The sequence below is a fragment of the Anolis sagrei genome, chromosome X (genome assembly GCF_037176765.1).
Source record: "Anolis sagrei isolate rAnoSag1 chromosome X, rAnoSag1.mat, whole genome shotgun sequence".
Classification (NCBI taxonomy): Eukaryota; Metazoa; Chordata; class Lepidosauria; order Squamata; family Dactyloidae; genus Anolis; species Anolis sagrei.
Window position 1 is genome coordinate 87,107,167 of NC_090034.1, and position 17,590 is coordinate 87,124,756.

General features: G+C 43.5%; 2 protein-coding genes and 1 long non-coding RNA gene across 6 annotated transcripts in view; 1 reads left to right on the forward strand and 2 right to left on the reverse strand.

Annotated features, from left to right (window-relative positions):
• LOC132780326 (eyes absent homolog 3) overlaps positions 1-1,189 on the reverse strand; it is an 84,134-nt gene extending 82,945 nt beyond the window's left edge. For all 3 annotated transcript variants that reach the window (XM_060783967.2, XM_060783968.2, XM_060783966.2), the window contains exon 1: positions 979-1,189. The gene's annotated coding sequence lies outside the window, so the exon portion shown is untranslated. The remainder of the gene's footprint in view (positions 1-978) is intronic.
• On the forward strand, positions 972-17,280 carry LOC132782011 (uncharacterized). Its single transcript, XR_010908726.1, has 5 exons — positions 972-1,036; positions 3,362-3,537; positions 5,823-6,397; positions 16,875-17,020; positions 17,146-17,280. It is a non-coding gene; the product is annotated as an uncharacterized lncRNA (long non-coding RNA).
• The window catches only part of PTAFR (platelet activating factor receptor), a 37,114-nt gene continuing 29,265 nt past the window's right edge, over positions 9,742-17,590 (reverse strand). For both annotated transcript variants that reach the window (XM_067460654.1, XM_060783964.2), the window contains exon 2: positions 9,742-12,408. In XM_067460654.1, the coding sequence (XP_067316755.1) occupies positions 11,302-12,375 (1,074 nt within the window). In that variant the 5' untranslated portion in view covers positions 12,376-12,408 and the 3' untranslated portion in view covers positions 9,742-11,301. The remainder of the gene's footprint in view (positions 12,409-17,590) is intronic.

Below are 17,590 nucleotides of genomic sequence, written 5' to 3' on the forward strand. Positions count from 1 at the left end.
TCAGGCTTCGGCCAGCTTTGGCCTTCCAGGTGTTTTGGACTTCAACTCCCACCATTCCTCACAGCCTCAGGCCTTTTCCTTTTCTTCCTCAGCCGCATAACTCAAGCCTGGACCAGCTTGGGCCCTCCAGGTGTTTTGGACTTCAACTCCCACCATTCCTCACAGCCTCAGGCCCTTTCCTTTTCCCCCTCAGCCACATCACTCAGGCATGGGCCAACTTGGGCCCTCCAGGTGTTTTGGACTTCAACTCGCACCATTCCTCACAGCCTCAGGCCCTTTCCTTTTCCCCCTCAGCCACATCACTCAGGCATGGGCCAGCTTTGGCCTTCCAGGTGTTTTGGACTTCGACTCCCACCATTCCTCACAGCCTCAGGCCTTTTCCTTTTCTTCCTCAGCCGCATAACTCAAGCCTGGACCAGCTTGGGCCCTCCAGGTGTTTTGGACTTCGACTCCCACCATTCCTCACAGCCTCAGGCCTTTTCCTTTTCCCCCTCAGCCACATCACTCAGGCATGGGCCAGCTTTGGCCTTCCAGGTGTTTTGGACTTCAACTCCCACCATTCCTCACAGCCTCAGGCCCTTTCCTTTTCCCCCTCAGCCACATCACTCAGGCATGGGCCAGCTTTGGCCTTCCAGGTGTTTTGGACTTCGACTCCCACCATTCCTCACAGCCTCAGGCCCTTTCCTTTTGGGGGAAAAGGAAGGGGCCTGAGGCTGTGAGGAATGGTGGGAGTCGAAGTCCAAAACACCTGGAGGGCCCAAGCCTGAGGCAAACTCTTTAGCTCTCCTCTCCCACTTCCACAAGTTGTGGCAAAACAAAGGCCAGCCGTTTCCCTCTCTCCGCCTGACTCCCCTCGCCTTGCAGGGAGAGAGATGAGGCCACGCCCCCACCGGCGAGGCCACGCCCCCTGCCGCGAGCCGATCGCGCGAGAGCAAAAGGAAGCGGGAAGAAGCCGCGCGCTCTCTCTTCTTCGCTCACCGTGACGAGACGTTGAAGGCGCCAGGCCGGACGTCGGGCCTCATCTCAGCGACGAAGGGTCAGGTTTCCCAGGAGAAAACAACAACAAAACAAAGCAGGAAAAGGAAAGGAGGGAGGGAGGGAGGAAGGGGACGGAAAGGGAAAAGAACGGACCCTCTTTCGGGAAACCTCCACTGGGCTTCACACCCGGTAGCGGAAGTTCGCGCCTGGAAATGACGTAGAGGACGAGCTCTGATTGGCTGGCTCCGCGGCCGGAGGGTTAGGGCGGAAGGGACGGATAGGGAGCCTTTAAACTTTCACCAGACCTAGATATGGCTTGGCTAATATCTGGAGATGCCAGGAGTTAAGACTCAGGGCATTCTGTGCAGTTATTGGCAGTTTTCTCAGCAAACCCTAGGCATTCCACACATATGGAAACCTCAGACTATACAGAGAAGGCATTGAAATCCACAAACGTGGAGAATTTCAACAGAAAGGAGGAAACCATGAAAATCTGGTTAAAATATTTTTTTAAAACTCTAAAATCGGGCCAGTAAATAAAGAGCAAGACTCAAAAAGCAGTGGAATTCCGGACAGGAAACAATCAGGGCCAGCTAACACCTCCCAACAGAGGATTTCCCCAGGCAGGAAGCAGCCAGGCTTTGAAGCTGCAAGACTATTCGGTGCTAATTAAGGTGGCCAATTGCAACATTCACACTTGTCTCAGACAAGAGTTCTTTCTCCCACCCTGGACATTCCACATTTAACAAATACTGGAGGAAATATGGGGCACTGAGTGCACATTTCCACACATGGGAATGTCCCGATTTTTCTAAATTTTTGGAAAATATATAGCTGGGAAGTTAAATTATTTATTTTTATATTTCTTATTTGAACTTATATCCCGCCACTCCCCTGGGGCTCGGAGCAGCTTACAAGAATGGCTAAAATCTAACAAAATTTAAAACAATTTAAAAACAACAATCTCAAATTACAAACCAAGCAGTGCTTGTTTACCCCAAAATACAGCAATTTTTAAAATATTTCGTGACCACAGTGAGGCACTAAATCATGTTTTTCTGCAAGATGATAATATCTCAGAACTTGTAAAACCTTTTTTTGCCTAGTTTCTAACAAACCTCACAACCTCTGAGGATGCCTGCCATAAATGTGGGCGAAACATCAGGAGAGAATGCTTCTGGAACATGGCTATACCGGCTGGAGAACTCACAGCAACCCAGACATGAGGTTCCAACAGACCTCACAACCTCTGAGGATACCTGCCATAGATGTGGGTGAAATGTCAGGAGAGAATGCTTCTGGAACATGACCATACAACCCGGAAAACTCATAGCAACCCAGCATAAGAGCTTCTTTAGAGTGGAATATGCTGCCTGTGAGTGTGATGGAAGCTCCCTCTGCGTGGGAGCAGAGGCCAGATTACCATCTGCGTGGAAGAGTGCTTTCTTTGTATGTATTGTCGAAGGCTTTCAGGGCTGGAATCACTAGGTTCTTGTGGGTTTTTTCAGGCTATAGGGCCATGTTCTAGAGGCATTTCTCCTGACGTTTCGCCTGCATCTATGGCAAGCATCCTCGGAGGTAGTCTTTCTTTGTATGCTTCTGCATAGCAAGCAGTTGGACAATAAATGACTTTGTGGTCTCTTCCAACTCTAATAATATTAATAGCCATATTTTTATTTCTGACCAATCTCTTATCATGGTTCAAGGCAAGTTACAACATAGTTAAAACACATAATCACTGTGAATATGCTGTAAAATACACATATTGTGTTGTTGAAGGGTTTCGTGGCCGGAATTACTGGGTTGCTTGAGTTTTCCGAGCTGGATAGCCATGTTCCAAAAGCATTCTCTCCTGACATTTCACCCACATCAATGGCAGGCATCCTCAGAGGTTGAGGGGTTTGTTGGAAACTAGGCAAGTGGGATTTATATATCTCTGGAATGTTAGGGTGTGAGAAAGTGTCTCAATCCAGGGAAGTCATGCAACCCCTCTATTCTGCCTTGGTCAGACCACACCTGGAATCACACTCTGTCCAATTCATCCCTATGTGGTCAGTGCTTCCTTTTTTTGCAATATTTTTTATTAAAGTTTTAAAATGAGTACATATCGATGGGATGTCAATCATCGACATACTATATTAAAAGATAGAAAAAGTCAAAAGATGAAAAGATAGAGGGCTAAGGAAGGTAAGGAAGGGAAAAGGGAGAGGAGGAAGGGAAAAAAAGGGTGAATGAGAAGTCCTAGGGAGGAGGGCTGGTGATGTGCTAGAGAAAAGTGAAAAGAGTGAAGGTAGTGTGCGGAGGAGAGTTAGTGCAATAATTTACTGATTAGCTTCTTATGGTTATGTTGATTGTTGATCTTTTCTTCTTGTCTTCTCTTCAGAGGGGTCGACCAAGGGCAAGATGGATGGATGGCATCCTTGAAGTGACTGGACTGACCTTGAAGGAGCTGGGGGTGGTAACGGCTGACAGGGAGCTCTGGCGTGGGCTGGTCCATGAGGTCACGAAGAGTCTGAGACGACTGAACGAATGAACAACAACAAACAAGAAAGGGCTGCTGTAAGTTTTTCGAGGTGTAGCTGTCCCAGTGCTTGTTTTCCCCAAAATACAGCTATTTAAAAATATATATTTTGTGACCGTGAGGCACTAAATCATGTTTTTCTGCAAGACGATAATACCTCAGAACTGGTGAAACTTTTTTTTTATTGAAGGTTAGTATAAAATAATTTGGGAAATGGCACTTATGGAAAAGCTGACACCAACCATAAAGTAAAGGTAAAGGTTTCCCCTTGACATTAAGTCTAGTCGAGTCCGACTCTGGGGGGTGGTGCTCATCTCCATTTCTAAGCTGAAGAGCTGGTGTTGTCCATAGACACCTCCAAGGTCATGTGGCCAGCATGACTGCATGGAGCAGCGTTACCTTCCCGCCGAAGCGGTGCCTATTGTTCTACCCACATTTGCATGTTTTCAAAGTACTAGGTTGGCAGAAGCTGGGCCTAGCAGCGGGAGCCAACTTTCTGGTCATCAAGGTCTGCAGCTTAGCAGTTAACCTACTGCGCTACCGCAGCCCCAACACCTACTGTACAAGATGATAAAAAAGACCCTTCCAAACCAAGCTTCTTTTTAACATCATTTCCTATTACTAATTTCAATCCATGACAGCAGGGAGTTTCCTCCTTCACGATCATATTTGGTCATATGGAGAGATTATTTACTGTAGATGAAATGAATGAATTGTGTTGTTGAAAGCTTTCATGGCCGGAATCACTGGGTTGCTGTGAGTTTTCCAGGCTGTGTGGCCATGATCCAGAAGTATTCTCTCCTGATATTTCACCCACATCTGTTGGAAACTAGACAAGTGAGGTTTATATATCTGTGGAATAATGTCCACCATGGGAGAAATAACTCTTGTCTGTTTGAGGCAAGTGTGAATGTTGCAGTTGCAAATCTCACTTGCCTGGTTTCCAACAGACCTCACAACCTCAGGATGCCTGCCATAATTGTGGGCGAAACATCAGAAGAGAATGCTTCTGGAACATGGCCAGACAGCCCGGAAAACTCACAGCAACCCAATGAATGAATACATTGTTATTTTCTTCACGCTGTGTGAACCAGATTTCATATAAACCTTGAAAATATTTCCGTTGTGGAAATAACATGGAATGAATGGTAATTTTTTTAAAATAGTTACATTATTCCACTATGTTATATTGTCAATAATAACTTTAAAAAATCTCATGTGTGGACATGGGTGTTTAAAAGTCATGTTTTGTTGTCTATGCTTTAGCTGCTTGCTGCAGAAAATAATCAAAAAGCTATAATTTGGAGTTTTTTCAAGTGAAAAATAACTCAAACTAGAACATTAAAAACTCTTGGAAGCAAATCCCATAAAACTTTCTGTTTTACACCATAGAGTTTCAATGACTATTCACATAGGACCTCACTCTTAACCCTACCCTTTAAAATGTTGAATTTCTACTATTAACTTACCAAGAAAAATACATTTAGAACTGCAGTCTTAATTCCCTAGTTGTAATAAATAAGAAAAAGGTGAAAAATAAAAATAAAAACATGACCACACAGCAACCCAAGAAAAAGGTGTGTTCAACTGGGTTGCTGTGAGTTTTCTGTGCTGTATGACCATGTTCCAGAAGCATTCTCTCCTGACATTTTGCCCACATCTATGGCAGACATCCTCAGAGGTTGAGGGGTCTGTTGGAAACTAAGTACCGTGAGTTTTATGTATCTGTGGAATGTTCAAGATGGGGAAAAGAACTCTTGTCTGCTAGAGGTACATGTGAATGTTGCTATTTGCCACCTTGATTAGCATTTAATGGACTGCAATTTCAAGGCCTGGGTGCTTGCTGCCTGGTGGAATCCTTTGTTGGGAGGTGTTAGCTGGCCCTGATTTATTCTTGTTTGGAATTCAGGTTTTTAAAAATTGGCTGTTTTCCTACTTAGTTTTGAAAGAGGAGGGGGTAAGATTATATTGCTGTCTTACAGCCCAATCATAAACCTATTCTCTCAGAGACTAGTCTTGATTGTGTCCATTAATCCTACTTCCTGTTTAATGAAATCAGAACCTAATTAAATCTGAGTCAGTTTCCCCGGTTACTTAATCCTGCTTTAGAGCAACATACACATGAAATGTAATACATCTAACTTCATTTGATTTGAATGGAATTGCAATGTATTCTTAATAAATGTCAAGGTTTGTTCTGTATTCATGTAGAACATTTATTTTCTTCCAAAAAGTCAAATCAAAACAATTTATATAAGAGCAAAAACCTCTTTTGACCTGTAATTTGGAAATATAATGGACAACTTCACAATCTTTTTTCCAGTGTTTGAAGTAGAGATTGGTTCTACTATACAGACCACTGGAACCTTAGAGGTAGCCTCATGCAACAATTTTCCAACGTAAACAACAAACAACAAAGGCAACGAAGATCCACATAGTAAAAGCAATGGTATTCCCCATAGTAATCTACAGATGTGAGAGCTGGACCATAGAGAAGGCTGAGCGAAGGAAGATATATGCTTTTGAACTGTGGTTGGAGGAAAGTTCTGAGAGTGCCTTGGACCGCAAGAAGATCCATCCAGTCCATACTTCAGGAAATAAACCCCGACTGCTCATTGGAGGGAAGGATAGTAGAGGCAAAGATGAAGTATTTTGGCCACATCATGAGAAGACAAGAAAGCTTAGAGAAGACAATTATGCAGGGGAAAATGGAAGGAAAAAGAGGGGCCGACCAAGGGCAAGATGGATGGATGGCATCCTTGAAGTGACTCGCTTGACCTTGAAGGAGCTGGGAGTGGTGACGGCCGACAGGGAGCTCTGGCGTGGGCCGGTCCATGAGGTCACGAAGAGTCGGAAGCGACTGAACGAATGAACAACAACAAACAAGAAAGGGCTGCTGTAAGTTTTTCGAGGTGTAGCTGTCCCTGATTGTTTCTTGTCTGGAGCTAATCACCTCTCAACAAAGGATTCCCCCAGGCAGTAAGAAGCCACACCTTGAAAACTGCCAGGCAATTAAATGCTAATCAAGGTGGCCAATTGAAACATTGACACCTACTTCCAACAGACAAGAGTTCTTTCTCCCACCCTGGACATTATTCCACAGATATATAAACCCTATTTTCCTAGTTTCCAGCAGACCTCACAGCCTCTGAGGATGCCTGCCATAGATGCAGGCGAAACGTCAGGAGAGAATGCTTCTGGAACATGGCCATACAACCCAAAACACTTATAGCAGCCCAGTGATTCTGGTTATGAACCATCATGAAGTTTAAGATCATCAGGAGAGGCCCTGCTCTCGATCCCACCACTATTGCAAACACGGTTGATGGGGACGAGAGACAGACCTTCTCAGCAGTGGTCCCCCGCCTATGGAACGCCCTCCCTAGAGATATCAGATTGGCCACCTCCCTCTTGTCTTTTAGAAGGAAAATCAAGACCTGGTTATGGGACCAAGCATTTGATCAGTGAGCAGCAAGTGGAAGAAGATCAGACAACTTATGACAATGAATTGACCCGGACGGGTTTTTGGATTTTGATTTTAATGGATGTGTCTTAATTATTGTTTTAATTTTTAATGTTTTGATTGTACTGTGGTTGTTTTTATGATGCTAACATCGTATGATGCTTTCGTTAGGCCGCCCTGAGTCCCCTTTCGGGGGGAGAACGATGAGGTATAAATATAGGAAATAAATAAACGCCTTCAACAATACATTAAACAACAAAGGATTATATGAAGGTGTCAAGCAGTGGCTGCCTATGACCAAAGTAGGAACCACAGTTTTCTTGAACACTCTTGCACTGGAAATGTCATGCCTTGCACCATCCAGCCTACTATATTAAGCCCTGTTGCCCAAGCAGTCAAACATCGGTTACGTTCTCTGTGCCCTCCCTTTCCTGCAGTTTTGTTTTTCTCCACTGCCTTCTTCTGGTTCTCTGGTCGTCATGCAGTCATTTTCCTGTGGGCAGTTTGAGCAAGAACAGTTTAAAATGATTTTCTGAACTCTTGTATCTTCTTTGAAAACACTCAAAGAGTAAAAATGTGGACTTAAAAGCACACGTTTATACAAAACTCAAAAGAATAGTTGGAGACACATAGAGAAAGAGACTGGTTAGCACCACAAAGGATTGAATTGTTTGTATGATCTCCAACTTGTTCCTGTTTTGTGTCTTCTACCCCTATTAATTTACCTATACATCAGTTTCTTGGTTACCAAGGATCTCATGAAGGCCACATTCCATGAGATATTATGATAAGGAAAGAATTTTGAGCTATAGATAAAATATTTGTATGCTTGTGAACTCCAAGACGTGAAGTAGGATTAGTTATATTTCTGCAGGGGATGGTGGGCCCATCTTATATCTCAATGCATGGGGGCAATGCATGCATGAAAATCCTAACGCATAATGTCTGCAATAGTTTCACGTAGTGCCTTCCTGAATGGTATTTAGGAGTTGCTGGCCCCTGTGTTTACTGTAAAATCTATCCATCTATACACATAAAAGTGAAAATATGTATGTGTGTGTGTGGCTGGGGTATCCACTTACACAGACAAGCTCTTGCCTCCACAAACAGCTATAGCTCCCACTACTTAAGAGACACCGATGGCTCTCACTCCAATGACAAGTTATAGTGAGCGCAATGAACATGTCCAAGAGCCCTGCCAATGTCCTCCACAAACACCATACTGCCCACCACCCAAGTGAAGGCTTTCATATGGGGACAACGTCATCCTAGATTTTATGTGTTTCCTCCACCACAGGCATCCCAGTGTTTCTTCCTCTCTCAATTTGTGTGGAATTTGCATGATCCCACCCATTGCCTCTCCCTTAACCCTTTTCTATTATTTTCTATAGCACTCAGCAAAAAGAGGAATTGATTAGCAACTGACCATACTAGAGACGTTAGGGAATTCATGATTTATAGAACTTTAGGGACTGGGATGTATAGTTCATCGGCAATCTAAACTCCACCAACGATGAACCTGGAACTAACTTGGCATACAGAGCCTCCATGACCAGCATAAAATACTGGGGGTCTTTGAGGAAAATTCACCTTGATTTGGGGGAGTTGTAGTTCACCTATATCCAGAGAGCACCGTGAACCAAACACCAATGAATTTGGGTCAAACTTGGCACATAGATCCAAGATGGTCAACTTTGAATACTGCAGGGGTTTGAGAAAAACTGCCTTTCCTTTCTGGGAGTTGTAGTTCACCCACAGCTAGAGAAACTGTGACCTCCACCAATGATGGACCTAGACCAAACTTGGCACACAGAACCACCATGACAAACTGAACCTACTGGAGGGGTTTGAGGAGACTGACTCACTATGGTGGGAGTTGTGGTTTATTCTGTAGCCAGAGAGCACACTGAACCTCACCAGTGATGCATCTAGAGCAAACTTGCCCAATATAACAAACTTGAAGTACTGGTGGAGTTTTTTGGAGTTAACCTGGCATGATGTGTGTTGTAGTTCACCCACAACCTTATGCATTTTGTACAATTAAAAAAATACTTCTTCAGATAATCTGGGCAATGCTGGGTACCCAAGTTAGTAAGTAAATAAATATAGCAACTGCAAGTAGTTGGTGTGATACAGCCAGGGGGTGCTATTTCAACAGCAACCCTTGACAAACTAGTCAAGGTATGACTGTTTCAATCGGTGAACGCCCCCCCCCCCCCCCATCCCAATTGTCCCTTTTCTTTCTGCACTGGCAAATCAGATTCCTCCTTCATTACACAGTCTTAGATTACTAGGGTGAGTCCCTGTTCTGTGATTAACCAAAAGCAGTTGGTCTTAATAACTTTAGATATTTAAAGTCTTTTCAGTGAAAAGGTGACAAAACGAGTAATAGATTATGGCTTACAAGCCAAAAGGACATCCCATAGAGGTGGGCAGTTATGGTGAGTCATGAGGTCAGTTATGTACCTCAGGATCCTCCAGGAGCCACTCTTAGTGTTGGAAAAGCACACTGCTTCCCTTAGAGGCTTCATGGAGAGGCAAGTCACTATTTTTTTTCTTTAGGACCATAAAAGAGGTGGTCTTGGAATTCTGGAGGAAGGCCACATATGGTTCCAAATCTGCATTTAGCCAATCCCCATCTTGGATGTATTCCTGCAAAGATTCCCACCCATGTTCCTTACACCAAAACATTTACATACATTCTCATTGCAGACAGCTTAGGTTAGCTATAGTAGTCCTAGAGCTGATATTTTTGTTCATAAAAAGAATGAGCAGGCAATAGGTATATAGATTTTATTATTATTTTCCACCATAGTGTGGGGCTATCATAACACAGCTAGTTTTTGTTGAATGAAAGCAGAGACTTCCTGTACTGGCTTTCTCACCTCAACCCCTGTGACTCAAGTTTGCCATCAGAAAAGGGAATGATAGATATAGATAAGCCCTTTGTGTGTAGCAGTTTGTGTCCATCCTTATCTCCTCACAAAACCAGCGATATCCAAATATTTGATACACAGTCTCCCTCTATCACAGGTATGGGCAGCCCCGAGGACTGGATGTGGCCCCTTGGGCTCTTTTCTCAGCCCCCCCCCCTCACCGTCCTATTCTTCCTTCTCTCGTTCCTTCCTCCTTCCCTTCCTTCCTTATCTTCCTCTTACTCCTTCCACCCTTCTATCCTTGCTTCCCTCTTTCCTTCCTCTTTCCAAATCTCTCTTTCTCCTCCCTCCCTCCCTTGCTTCCTTCATTCCCTTTTGTCTTTCCTTCCTTCTCCCCTCCCTCCCTCCCTCCATCCCTTCCTCCATTCCCTTCCTTCCTTCCATCCATCCTCCTCTTCCTCCCTTTCTTACTTCCCTCCTTCTCCTTTTCCTTCCTCCTTTCCTCTTGGAAGATGTTCAGCTGGGAGAAGAGAAGGTAGAGGGAGAACATGAGAGTCATGTTCCAAAATCTCAAACAGTGCCCCATTAAAGAGGGAGGGGGGAAACTGATTTTCTACCGCTCTAGAGATGAGGACACAAGGGAGCAATGGCTTCAAATGGCAGATGAAAAGATCAGGAAGAACTTCCTGAGATTAAGAGCTGTTGGAGAGTGGCATAGGCTGCCTCGGAGTGTGACGGAGTCTCTTCTGAAGACTTTTCCACAGAGGCTGTCTATAGGGAGTGCCTTGATTGTGCCTTCTTGCATGGCAGGGGGTTGGATGGAGTCTCTTCCAGCTCTAGGATTCTATATCAGGAGTAGGCAATACAGGGTCTGATGGATACACTTTTTTCTCTCCTATCCACCATCTCATCCTGACCAAGGCTAACCCTTTTGGGGTCCAAACATTTCCTGTCTTTCCTTAATTTTTTGTCTCCGAGAGAGAAGAGAAACGGAGGAAAAGGCAGGGAGGGGGTTTGGGGAGAACCTTGGTCCGGCCAACCCACTCCGGCCTGCCATGCGGGCCCCCAAGTGAAAAAGTTTGCCCGTGCCTGTTCTACCAGATAGCACTGTTTTCTATCTACTCCAGTGATTGGCAGGGACTCCACAGTGCCCTCTCCAGTCAAAGTAGAATTGTAAATTAGCTACAGGACAATGAACTTTTTAGAAAGATACCATAAAAGAGTTCTAGTCATTTCCTTTCACAACAATAGCAAGGTAAATTTGCATGGGTTATTCCATCTTCTTTTGGAAATAGGATGCTTAATCAGTCTTAATCATTCTATTCCTGAAGTTGTAGCAGAGGCATGCTAGAAATGTGAATTTATTTGCCAGGCATGTTTTGAAATGTGGAAAGCTTTTGCCTACCACCAGCCTGATCTTGGATTTTATGTAAGTACAATAGAAAACCATAGGCCTCTGCGACTTAAGATTTCATTGAGATATGAGGGCATTCTTGCAAAGGCATCATCCCATCTACTCCTGTCTCAGTCGTTTGCCTGGAACACTTGCGGCTGTCCTTTATGGTTTTCAAATTGTCAGAAAGGTGCTTCCTAAATTTTTTGGTGAGAAAGCAGTAGATGATAGGATCCAGAACACAGTTGGCACCCAGGAGGAAGAGGGTCACTTGGTGTATATCATTCAGCAACCTTTTGTTCCGGCAGTTGATCTCCCATTTGCCCAGAACCATCAGGGTCCATGGTAAGTCCACAATGTGATGAGGTACAAAGCAGAGAATGAAGACAGTCAAGACCGTGCACACCAGCCAGAGAGCGCGCTGCCTGACGCTGCTCTTCCGCTCTTGCAGTGGTTGGGAGAGTAATGCCCGGATAATACATGCATTGCACACCAGGACAATTAAAAAAGTGATAAAGAAACAAACACAAATGATTACATGAAAGATAAAAACAGGAGTAGTATCAGTTTGGGTGTCATAGCGTTCAAAACAGCGAGTAAAATTCCCCTCCTTGATAGGGCCACCATCATAGAGGAAGTACATAGATGGCCCTGCTATCAGGAGCCAGATAGCTACAGTCACATAGATGCCCCTTCTTCGTGTGCTGGACTGAGCCGTTGATATGGGCCTTGTGACTGCTTGGAAGCGATTGTAGGTTATGACTCCCAGAAAGGCAACAGAGCAGTACGTGTTCACAAAGAAAAAGTAACCAGCCACATTGCACAAAAAGGGGAACATGATCCAATCTCCTCTGTGGTGGTAATACACAATCCACATTGGCAACGTGGCCAGGAAGAGGAGATCCGCCGTTGTCAAATTCACCATGAATATTTTGATTTCATTCAGTTTCTTTGTAGCATAAACACGAGTGAAAAGCCACAGTACATATATGTTAGCAACAAAGCCCAGAATGAAGATGATGCTATAGTAAACAGTAAACAGGGTGTATCTGAACTCAGAATCCACGTGGCATGGCACAGTTTTAACAGCAGCAGCTGAGATATTTTCACCGTTGACATTTTTGACCATGGCTACAGTGGTCATCGTGGTTTTTTAGTGTGGACTTTGTTTCGTATTCTGAAAAGAAGAAAGAAATAGTTAATATGTGGTGGAATAATAACAGCAACAACAACAACAACAACAACAACAACAACAACAGCTTTATTTTTATGCCCCGCCAACTATCTCCCCAAGGAGACTCGTGGAGGCTTACAAGGGACAAGCCCAAAAATTACAAATAGAACACAGCAATTAAAAACATCAGACAAAATATAAAAACAATCACAATTGTAGACAATATCAGACAATGGCTGACAGAAAACATAGCTGAGGTTCAGGCTCCATGAGTGCAACACATCCTGAAGAGAGCGCAAGGAAAGTGCAACAATCAAATCGACAGGGCTGGGAATAGTGCCATCAAAAGTGTTGAGGTGGACCGTAAGCGGGCCAAACGTAAAGTGCTGAACTTAAAGTAAGGACAGGGAAAATTACTGGTGGACTGCTTAATCGAAAGCACACCGGAACATCCAAGTTTTTAGTTGTCTCTGGAAAGAGGACAAAGTAGGAGCCTGTCTGATCTCCCTAGGGAGGGAGTTCCAGAGCTGGGGAGCCACCACCGAGAAGGCCCTCTCCCTAGTCCCCACCAACCATGTTTGAGACGGCGGAGGGATTGAGAGCAGTGCCTCCCCGGACGATCTCAAGGTATGCACTGGTTCCTAGGGGAAGATGCGATCACACAGATAAGGAGGTCCCGAACCGTTTAGGGCTTTATAGGTAATAACCTGCACCTTGAATTGGGACCGGAAAGCATAATGCAGAATATTTCTTTCGGGTTCTGTCCCCTGTACATCCAGTTGAAATAATTAGATGGAATATGTCTGTGCCAGCCAAAGGAGTTGCCCAGAACGGAATACACTCTATATGAGGCCTTTTGGCTAAGATCAAGTGTAGTATATGAGGCCTGACTCCCACAGAATATAGCAGGACTATTACTTGCTTCAACATAGAAACCATGGTGTCTATAGTCAATTATGAAGGAAGATGGGAGCAGCAAATATAAACATCTGGAAGTCCATAAATCCCTCAGCTCATGTAGTCTCTAACACAGTGGTTCCCAAACCATGGTCCATGGACCACCAGTGGTCCACAAGAACAAAAATATGGTCCACGGCCTCACCATTACTACACCGTTGCAAGGAGAGCGACTGTTCTCATGAAACCCTCTTATAGTGCCAAGCCTTATTAAATATGGTTTTCTGTGGGCAAGCAGATGGCAACTATTGGATGATGTATGTTCTGTATCAGAAGCTTGAGCTGATGTGGTCTATCCAATGCAATTTTCTGAATCAGCACCCCAAATAACCAAACCGAATCTAAAGTTGACAAAAAACCGATTCGTAACCCTTTTGGTACTAATGTTGGAGAGTGATCCCTAGTCAAAGTGGGCCCTGGATCAAAATGTCTCCTGGTCAAATCCATTGGGAACCACTGCTCTAACATCTGGTCCATGCTTTTCTGCTACACGTTTTCTTTGAAATACATTCTATTCACATCATTTCAACAGGAAATGGAAGATAAAAGGTGAGCTAGAGGTTTGTTTTTTTCAAAACAAGAAAATTATGGCTTTTATTTTAATATTTGCAGAGAAAGACTGTGGTGAGTTTCCCTGGGGAAGTGACTCATTAACAATGGCGCCATGTCCATTTCTGCTGCCTCCTCCTTTCCACTCAGTGCTCCCCTTGGGGCATCTTGCTGGACAAAACATGCCATTTGCTTTTTTCAAGATTTCATCCTCCGCAGTTTCACTGGTACTTCCTAAACCAGTGAAAGACCTTAACTGTTTTTAATTTGAGGAAGTAAGAAATCTGCAGAGAAAGGTTAAGTGTGGTAACATAACTGGATTTGTTCAAGTTTCCTCTTTTTAAGTGACCAAAAAGTCTGCTTGCATTTTATGAAATACAACTCTTTTTCTGAAAACCGTTTTATTGAGCTGCAATCCTTATATATGCTTACTTGGGAGAACCTTTCCCAAATGAGTTTACTGAGTAGGATGCCTGGCAGGTTCTCAAGCTCAGTGAGAAGCACCAGCTGTTTGAATTGGGCAGTTGAACAAGTGCAGTTGATGTGATGTACCATATAAGACCATCATTACATGATCTGGAAAATGTAACTGAAAAGGAGCCTGTCTGCCACATGGTGTTTTCATAAACTCTGCAAGGGCAACCCCATGTAGAGCACATTGTAGTAATCCAGTGGTTCCCAACCTTTTTTTGACCAGGGACCACTCTCCAACATTAGTCCCAAAAGGGTTACGGGTCAGTTTTTGGTCAACTTTAGATTTGGTTTGGTTATGTGGGGTGCTGATTCAGAAAACTGTATTGGATAGACCACATCAGCTCTAGTTTCTGATACCGAACATATGCCATCCAATAGTCGCCATCTGCTTGCCCACAGAACACCATATTTAATAATCTAGAGCTGATTTTTTGTGTGTGTCAGGAGTGACTTAAGAAACTACAAGTCGCTTCTGGTGTGAGAGAATTGGCTGTCTGCAAGGACGTTGCACAGGGATGCCCAGATGTTTGATGTTTCACCATCCTTGTGAGAGGCTTCTCTCATGTCCCCACATGGGGAGCTGGAGCTGATAAAGGGAGCTCAACCCTCTCTCCCTGGATTTGAACCACTGACCTGTCAGTCAGCAGTCCTGCCGGCACAAGTGTTTAACCTAATGCGCCACTGGAGGCTCCTAGAGCTGGTGTGGTAGTAGCAGGGGCAGCTCAACCCATTACGCAAAGTAAGCATTTGCAGTACAGTTGATTTTGCCCAGGGGCGCTCTTGAGGCGCTCTTGGGGGAAAATAGGCCTTGACATATGCGAGTTGTAGTTACTGGGATGTATAGTTCACTTTCAATCAAACAGCATTTTGATGGAATTGAACCAAATATGGCACACAGAACTCCCACGACGAACGGAAAATATATATCAGTGATTGGTTGGGTGGGGGCGCCAAAATACTGTTTGCTTACCGTTGAAAATTACCTAGGGCCGCCTCTGTGTAGTAGTAATCTTTCGTGGGCAGTCAACCTGTACCCTCGCCATATCCCTGTTGTCTCAACACTATAAGAGTGTTTCGTGAGACCAGTTGCTCTCGTTGCCACATGGTTTTGAGACAATGGTGTAGTAATGGTGAAGCCATGGACCATATTTTCGTTCTTGTGGACCACTGGTGGTCCTTGGACCACAGGTTGGGAACCACTGCAGTAATCGAAATGGAGATACCGAATTCTATCTCCATGACAAATTCTGCCTTCGCCAATAATGTCAGCTGCAAGATACCTCAGAAAATAGCCTAGCTCAGAAATAGAAGGTCTTTGTTCAAAGCATAATGCAGGTTACCACACACCATTTTAGTCAGAACTTAGGGTTGCTACAAGGATATATTCTATATAGCGTTAGCATTCAAACATTTTGCAGGTTACAATGTCATTGGCCCATAGGCTTTTGATTGTAGAACTATAAATCCCAGCAACTTCAAATCCCAAATGACAAAATCAATCCCCCTCTCAACCCCACCAGCATTCAAATTTGGACATATCGGGTATTTGTGCCAAATTTGGTCCATTGAATGAAAATACATCCTGCATATCAGATATTTACATTACGATTTATAACAGTAGCAAAATTACAGTTATGAAGTAGCAACGGAAATAATTTTATGGTTGGGGGGTCACCACAACAAGAGGAACTGTATTAAGGGGTCACGGTATTAGGAAGGTTGAGAAACACTGGCTTACAGAATCAGCTCTAAGGTAAAATGACAGGGCAGCTTTAGGAAAGGATAAGCAGAAGTTGCACAGTGCCTGGGTGCAGGGGAAGGCATTGCCATGTGACCTTGCCCAGCATCCCCTAAACTCTCTACTGCCTTCAAGGTGCACTAGAAATCCTGTAGCATTGTCGGCATTGAGGTAACATTCAGCTAACAGTTTAGATGTGGTTAGACATAGCACAAAATATTGTATATACTCAAGTATAAGCCTTATTATTATTATTATTATTATTATTATTATTATTTTACTCTATTATTACTGTTATTATTACATTTCCATTATTTTACTTTATTATTATTATTATTATTATTACATTTATTATTTTACTCTATTATTATTGGAAGGATACGCAAGCATATTTACATTCAAGAAGGTTAGAATAATGGTTTAATCACAGTTGGACAGTCCTATCTTAAATTACAGTTTTATGTAAACATTCAAAAACATTTAACCTAATGATGGCTTATACTCGAGTATATACGGGAGCCAGTTTGCACATTCAACATCTGGATAATTGCTACATGGGTGTTATGTTCTCTATGCTAAGAATCATCCAGCAGTCAGTTTGCCATTAGCTGAAAAATCAATAACACCCATTCCCAAACAAATGACACTTCTCTGTTTATTTCCAGGTAGTTGGAAAGGTTATTTTGAATGCTTAATATTAAACAGGAAGCGAGCCACAATGCTTCATGTATTCTCATTTCCCTTTTCCCAGGTCAAAAAAGGCAAGAGGAGACAAGTTCTGTTTCCATGCGGTGTGCCAGCCCCTTACTCAGAAATGTCAAGAGAGCCCTTAAGAAAACAGAGTGGTTACTTCGGAACAGTCAGAATGTAAATATAGGTTGGCCAATGTGTTTAAAGGTATTTAATCATATCACTTCCCTTCTGAAAGAACAATTGGGTGGAAAATTATCTGCAGATTGCTTCTATTTTCACTATAGCAAACCTAGACATTTATTCTCTTTTCCTTCCTTTTCCTTTTCTAGGAAATCTTAGAAACACTCAAGGAGACAGCCTGGCATTTCTGATGGGCTCAGGTCCTGCCAAAGCCAACCAGATCTACGGTAACAACCCTACACAGTGCACTAAAATAAAGCCAGAACCCAAGAGGGTTGAATAAAGAGAGGCTCTGTTGGCACTATTGGGGGAAAATGGAGCAGATGCACCTGCAATCTGTAGACAGGTAGGATACCTTGTCTGGAAACACCTCTGACTTTCTGCTTTTATCGAGAAACAGTGGTATGTTCCCACCTCATCCATTAATGCTCCATCAGAGCATTAATGGTTTGTTGTTATGAAGAAGTTGCCAATTTAATATCCTGGTTCTGCCATCACCACCTCTTTCTGCAGAGCATAGCAAAAGTACTGACAAGTAATTTCCGAACCAATGGTAATCATCCTTGAGAATTCCTGGAGAACAGGAGAAGTTCC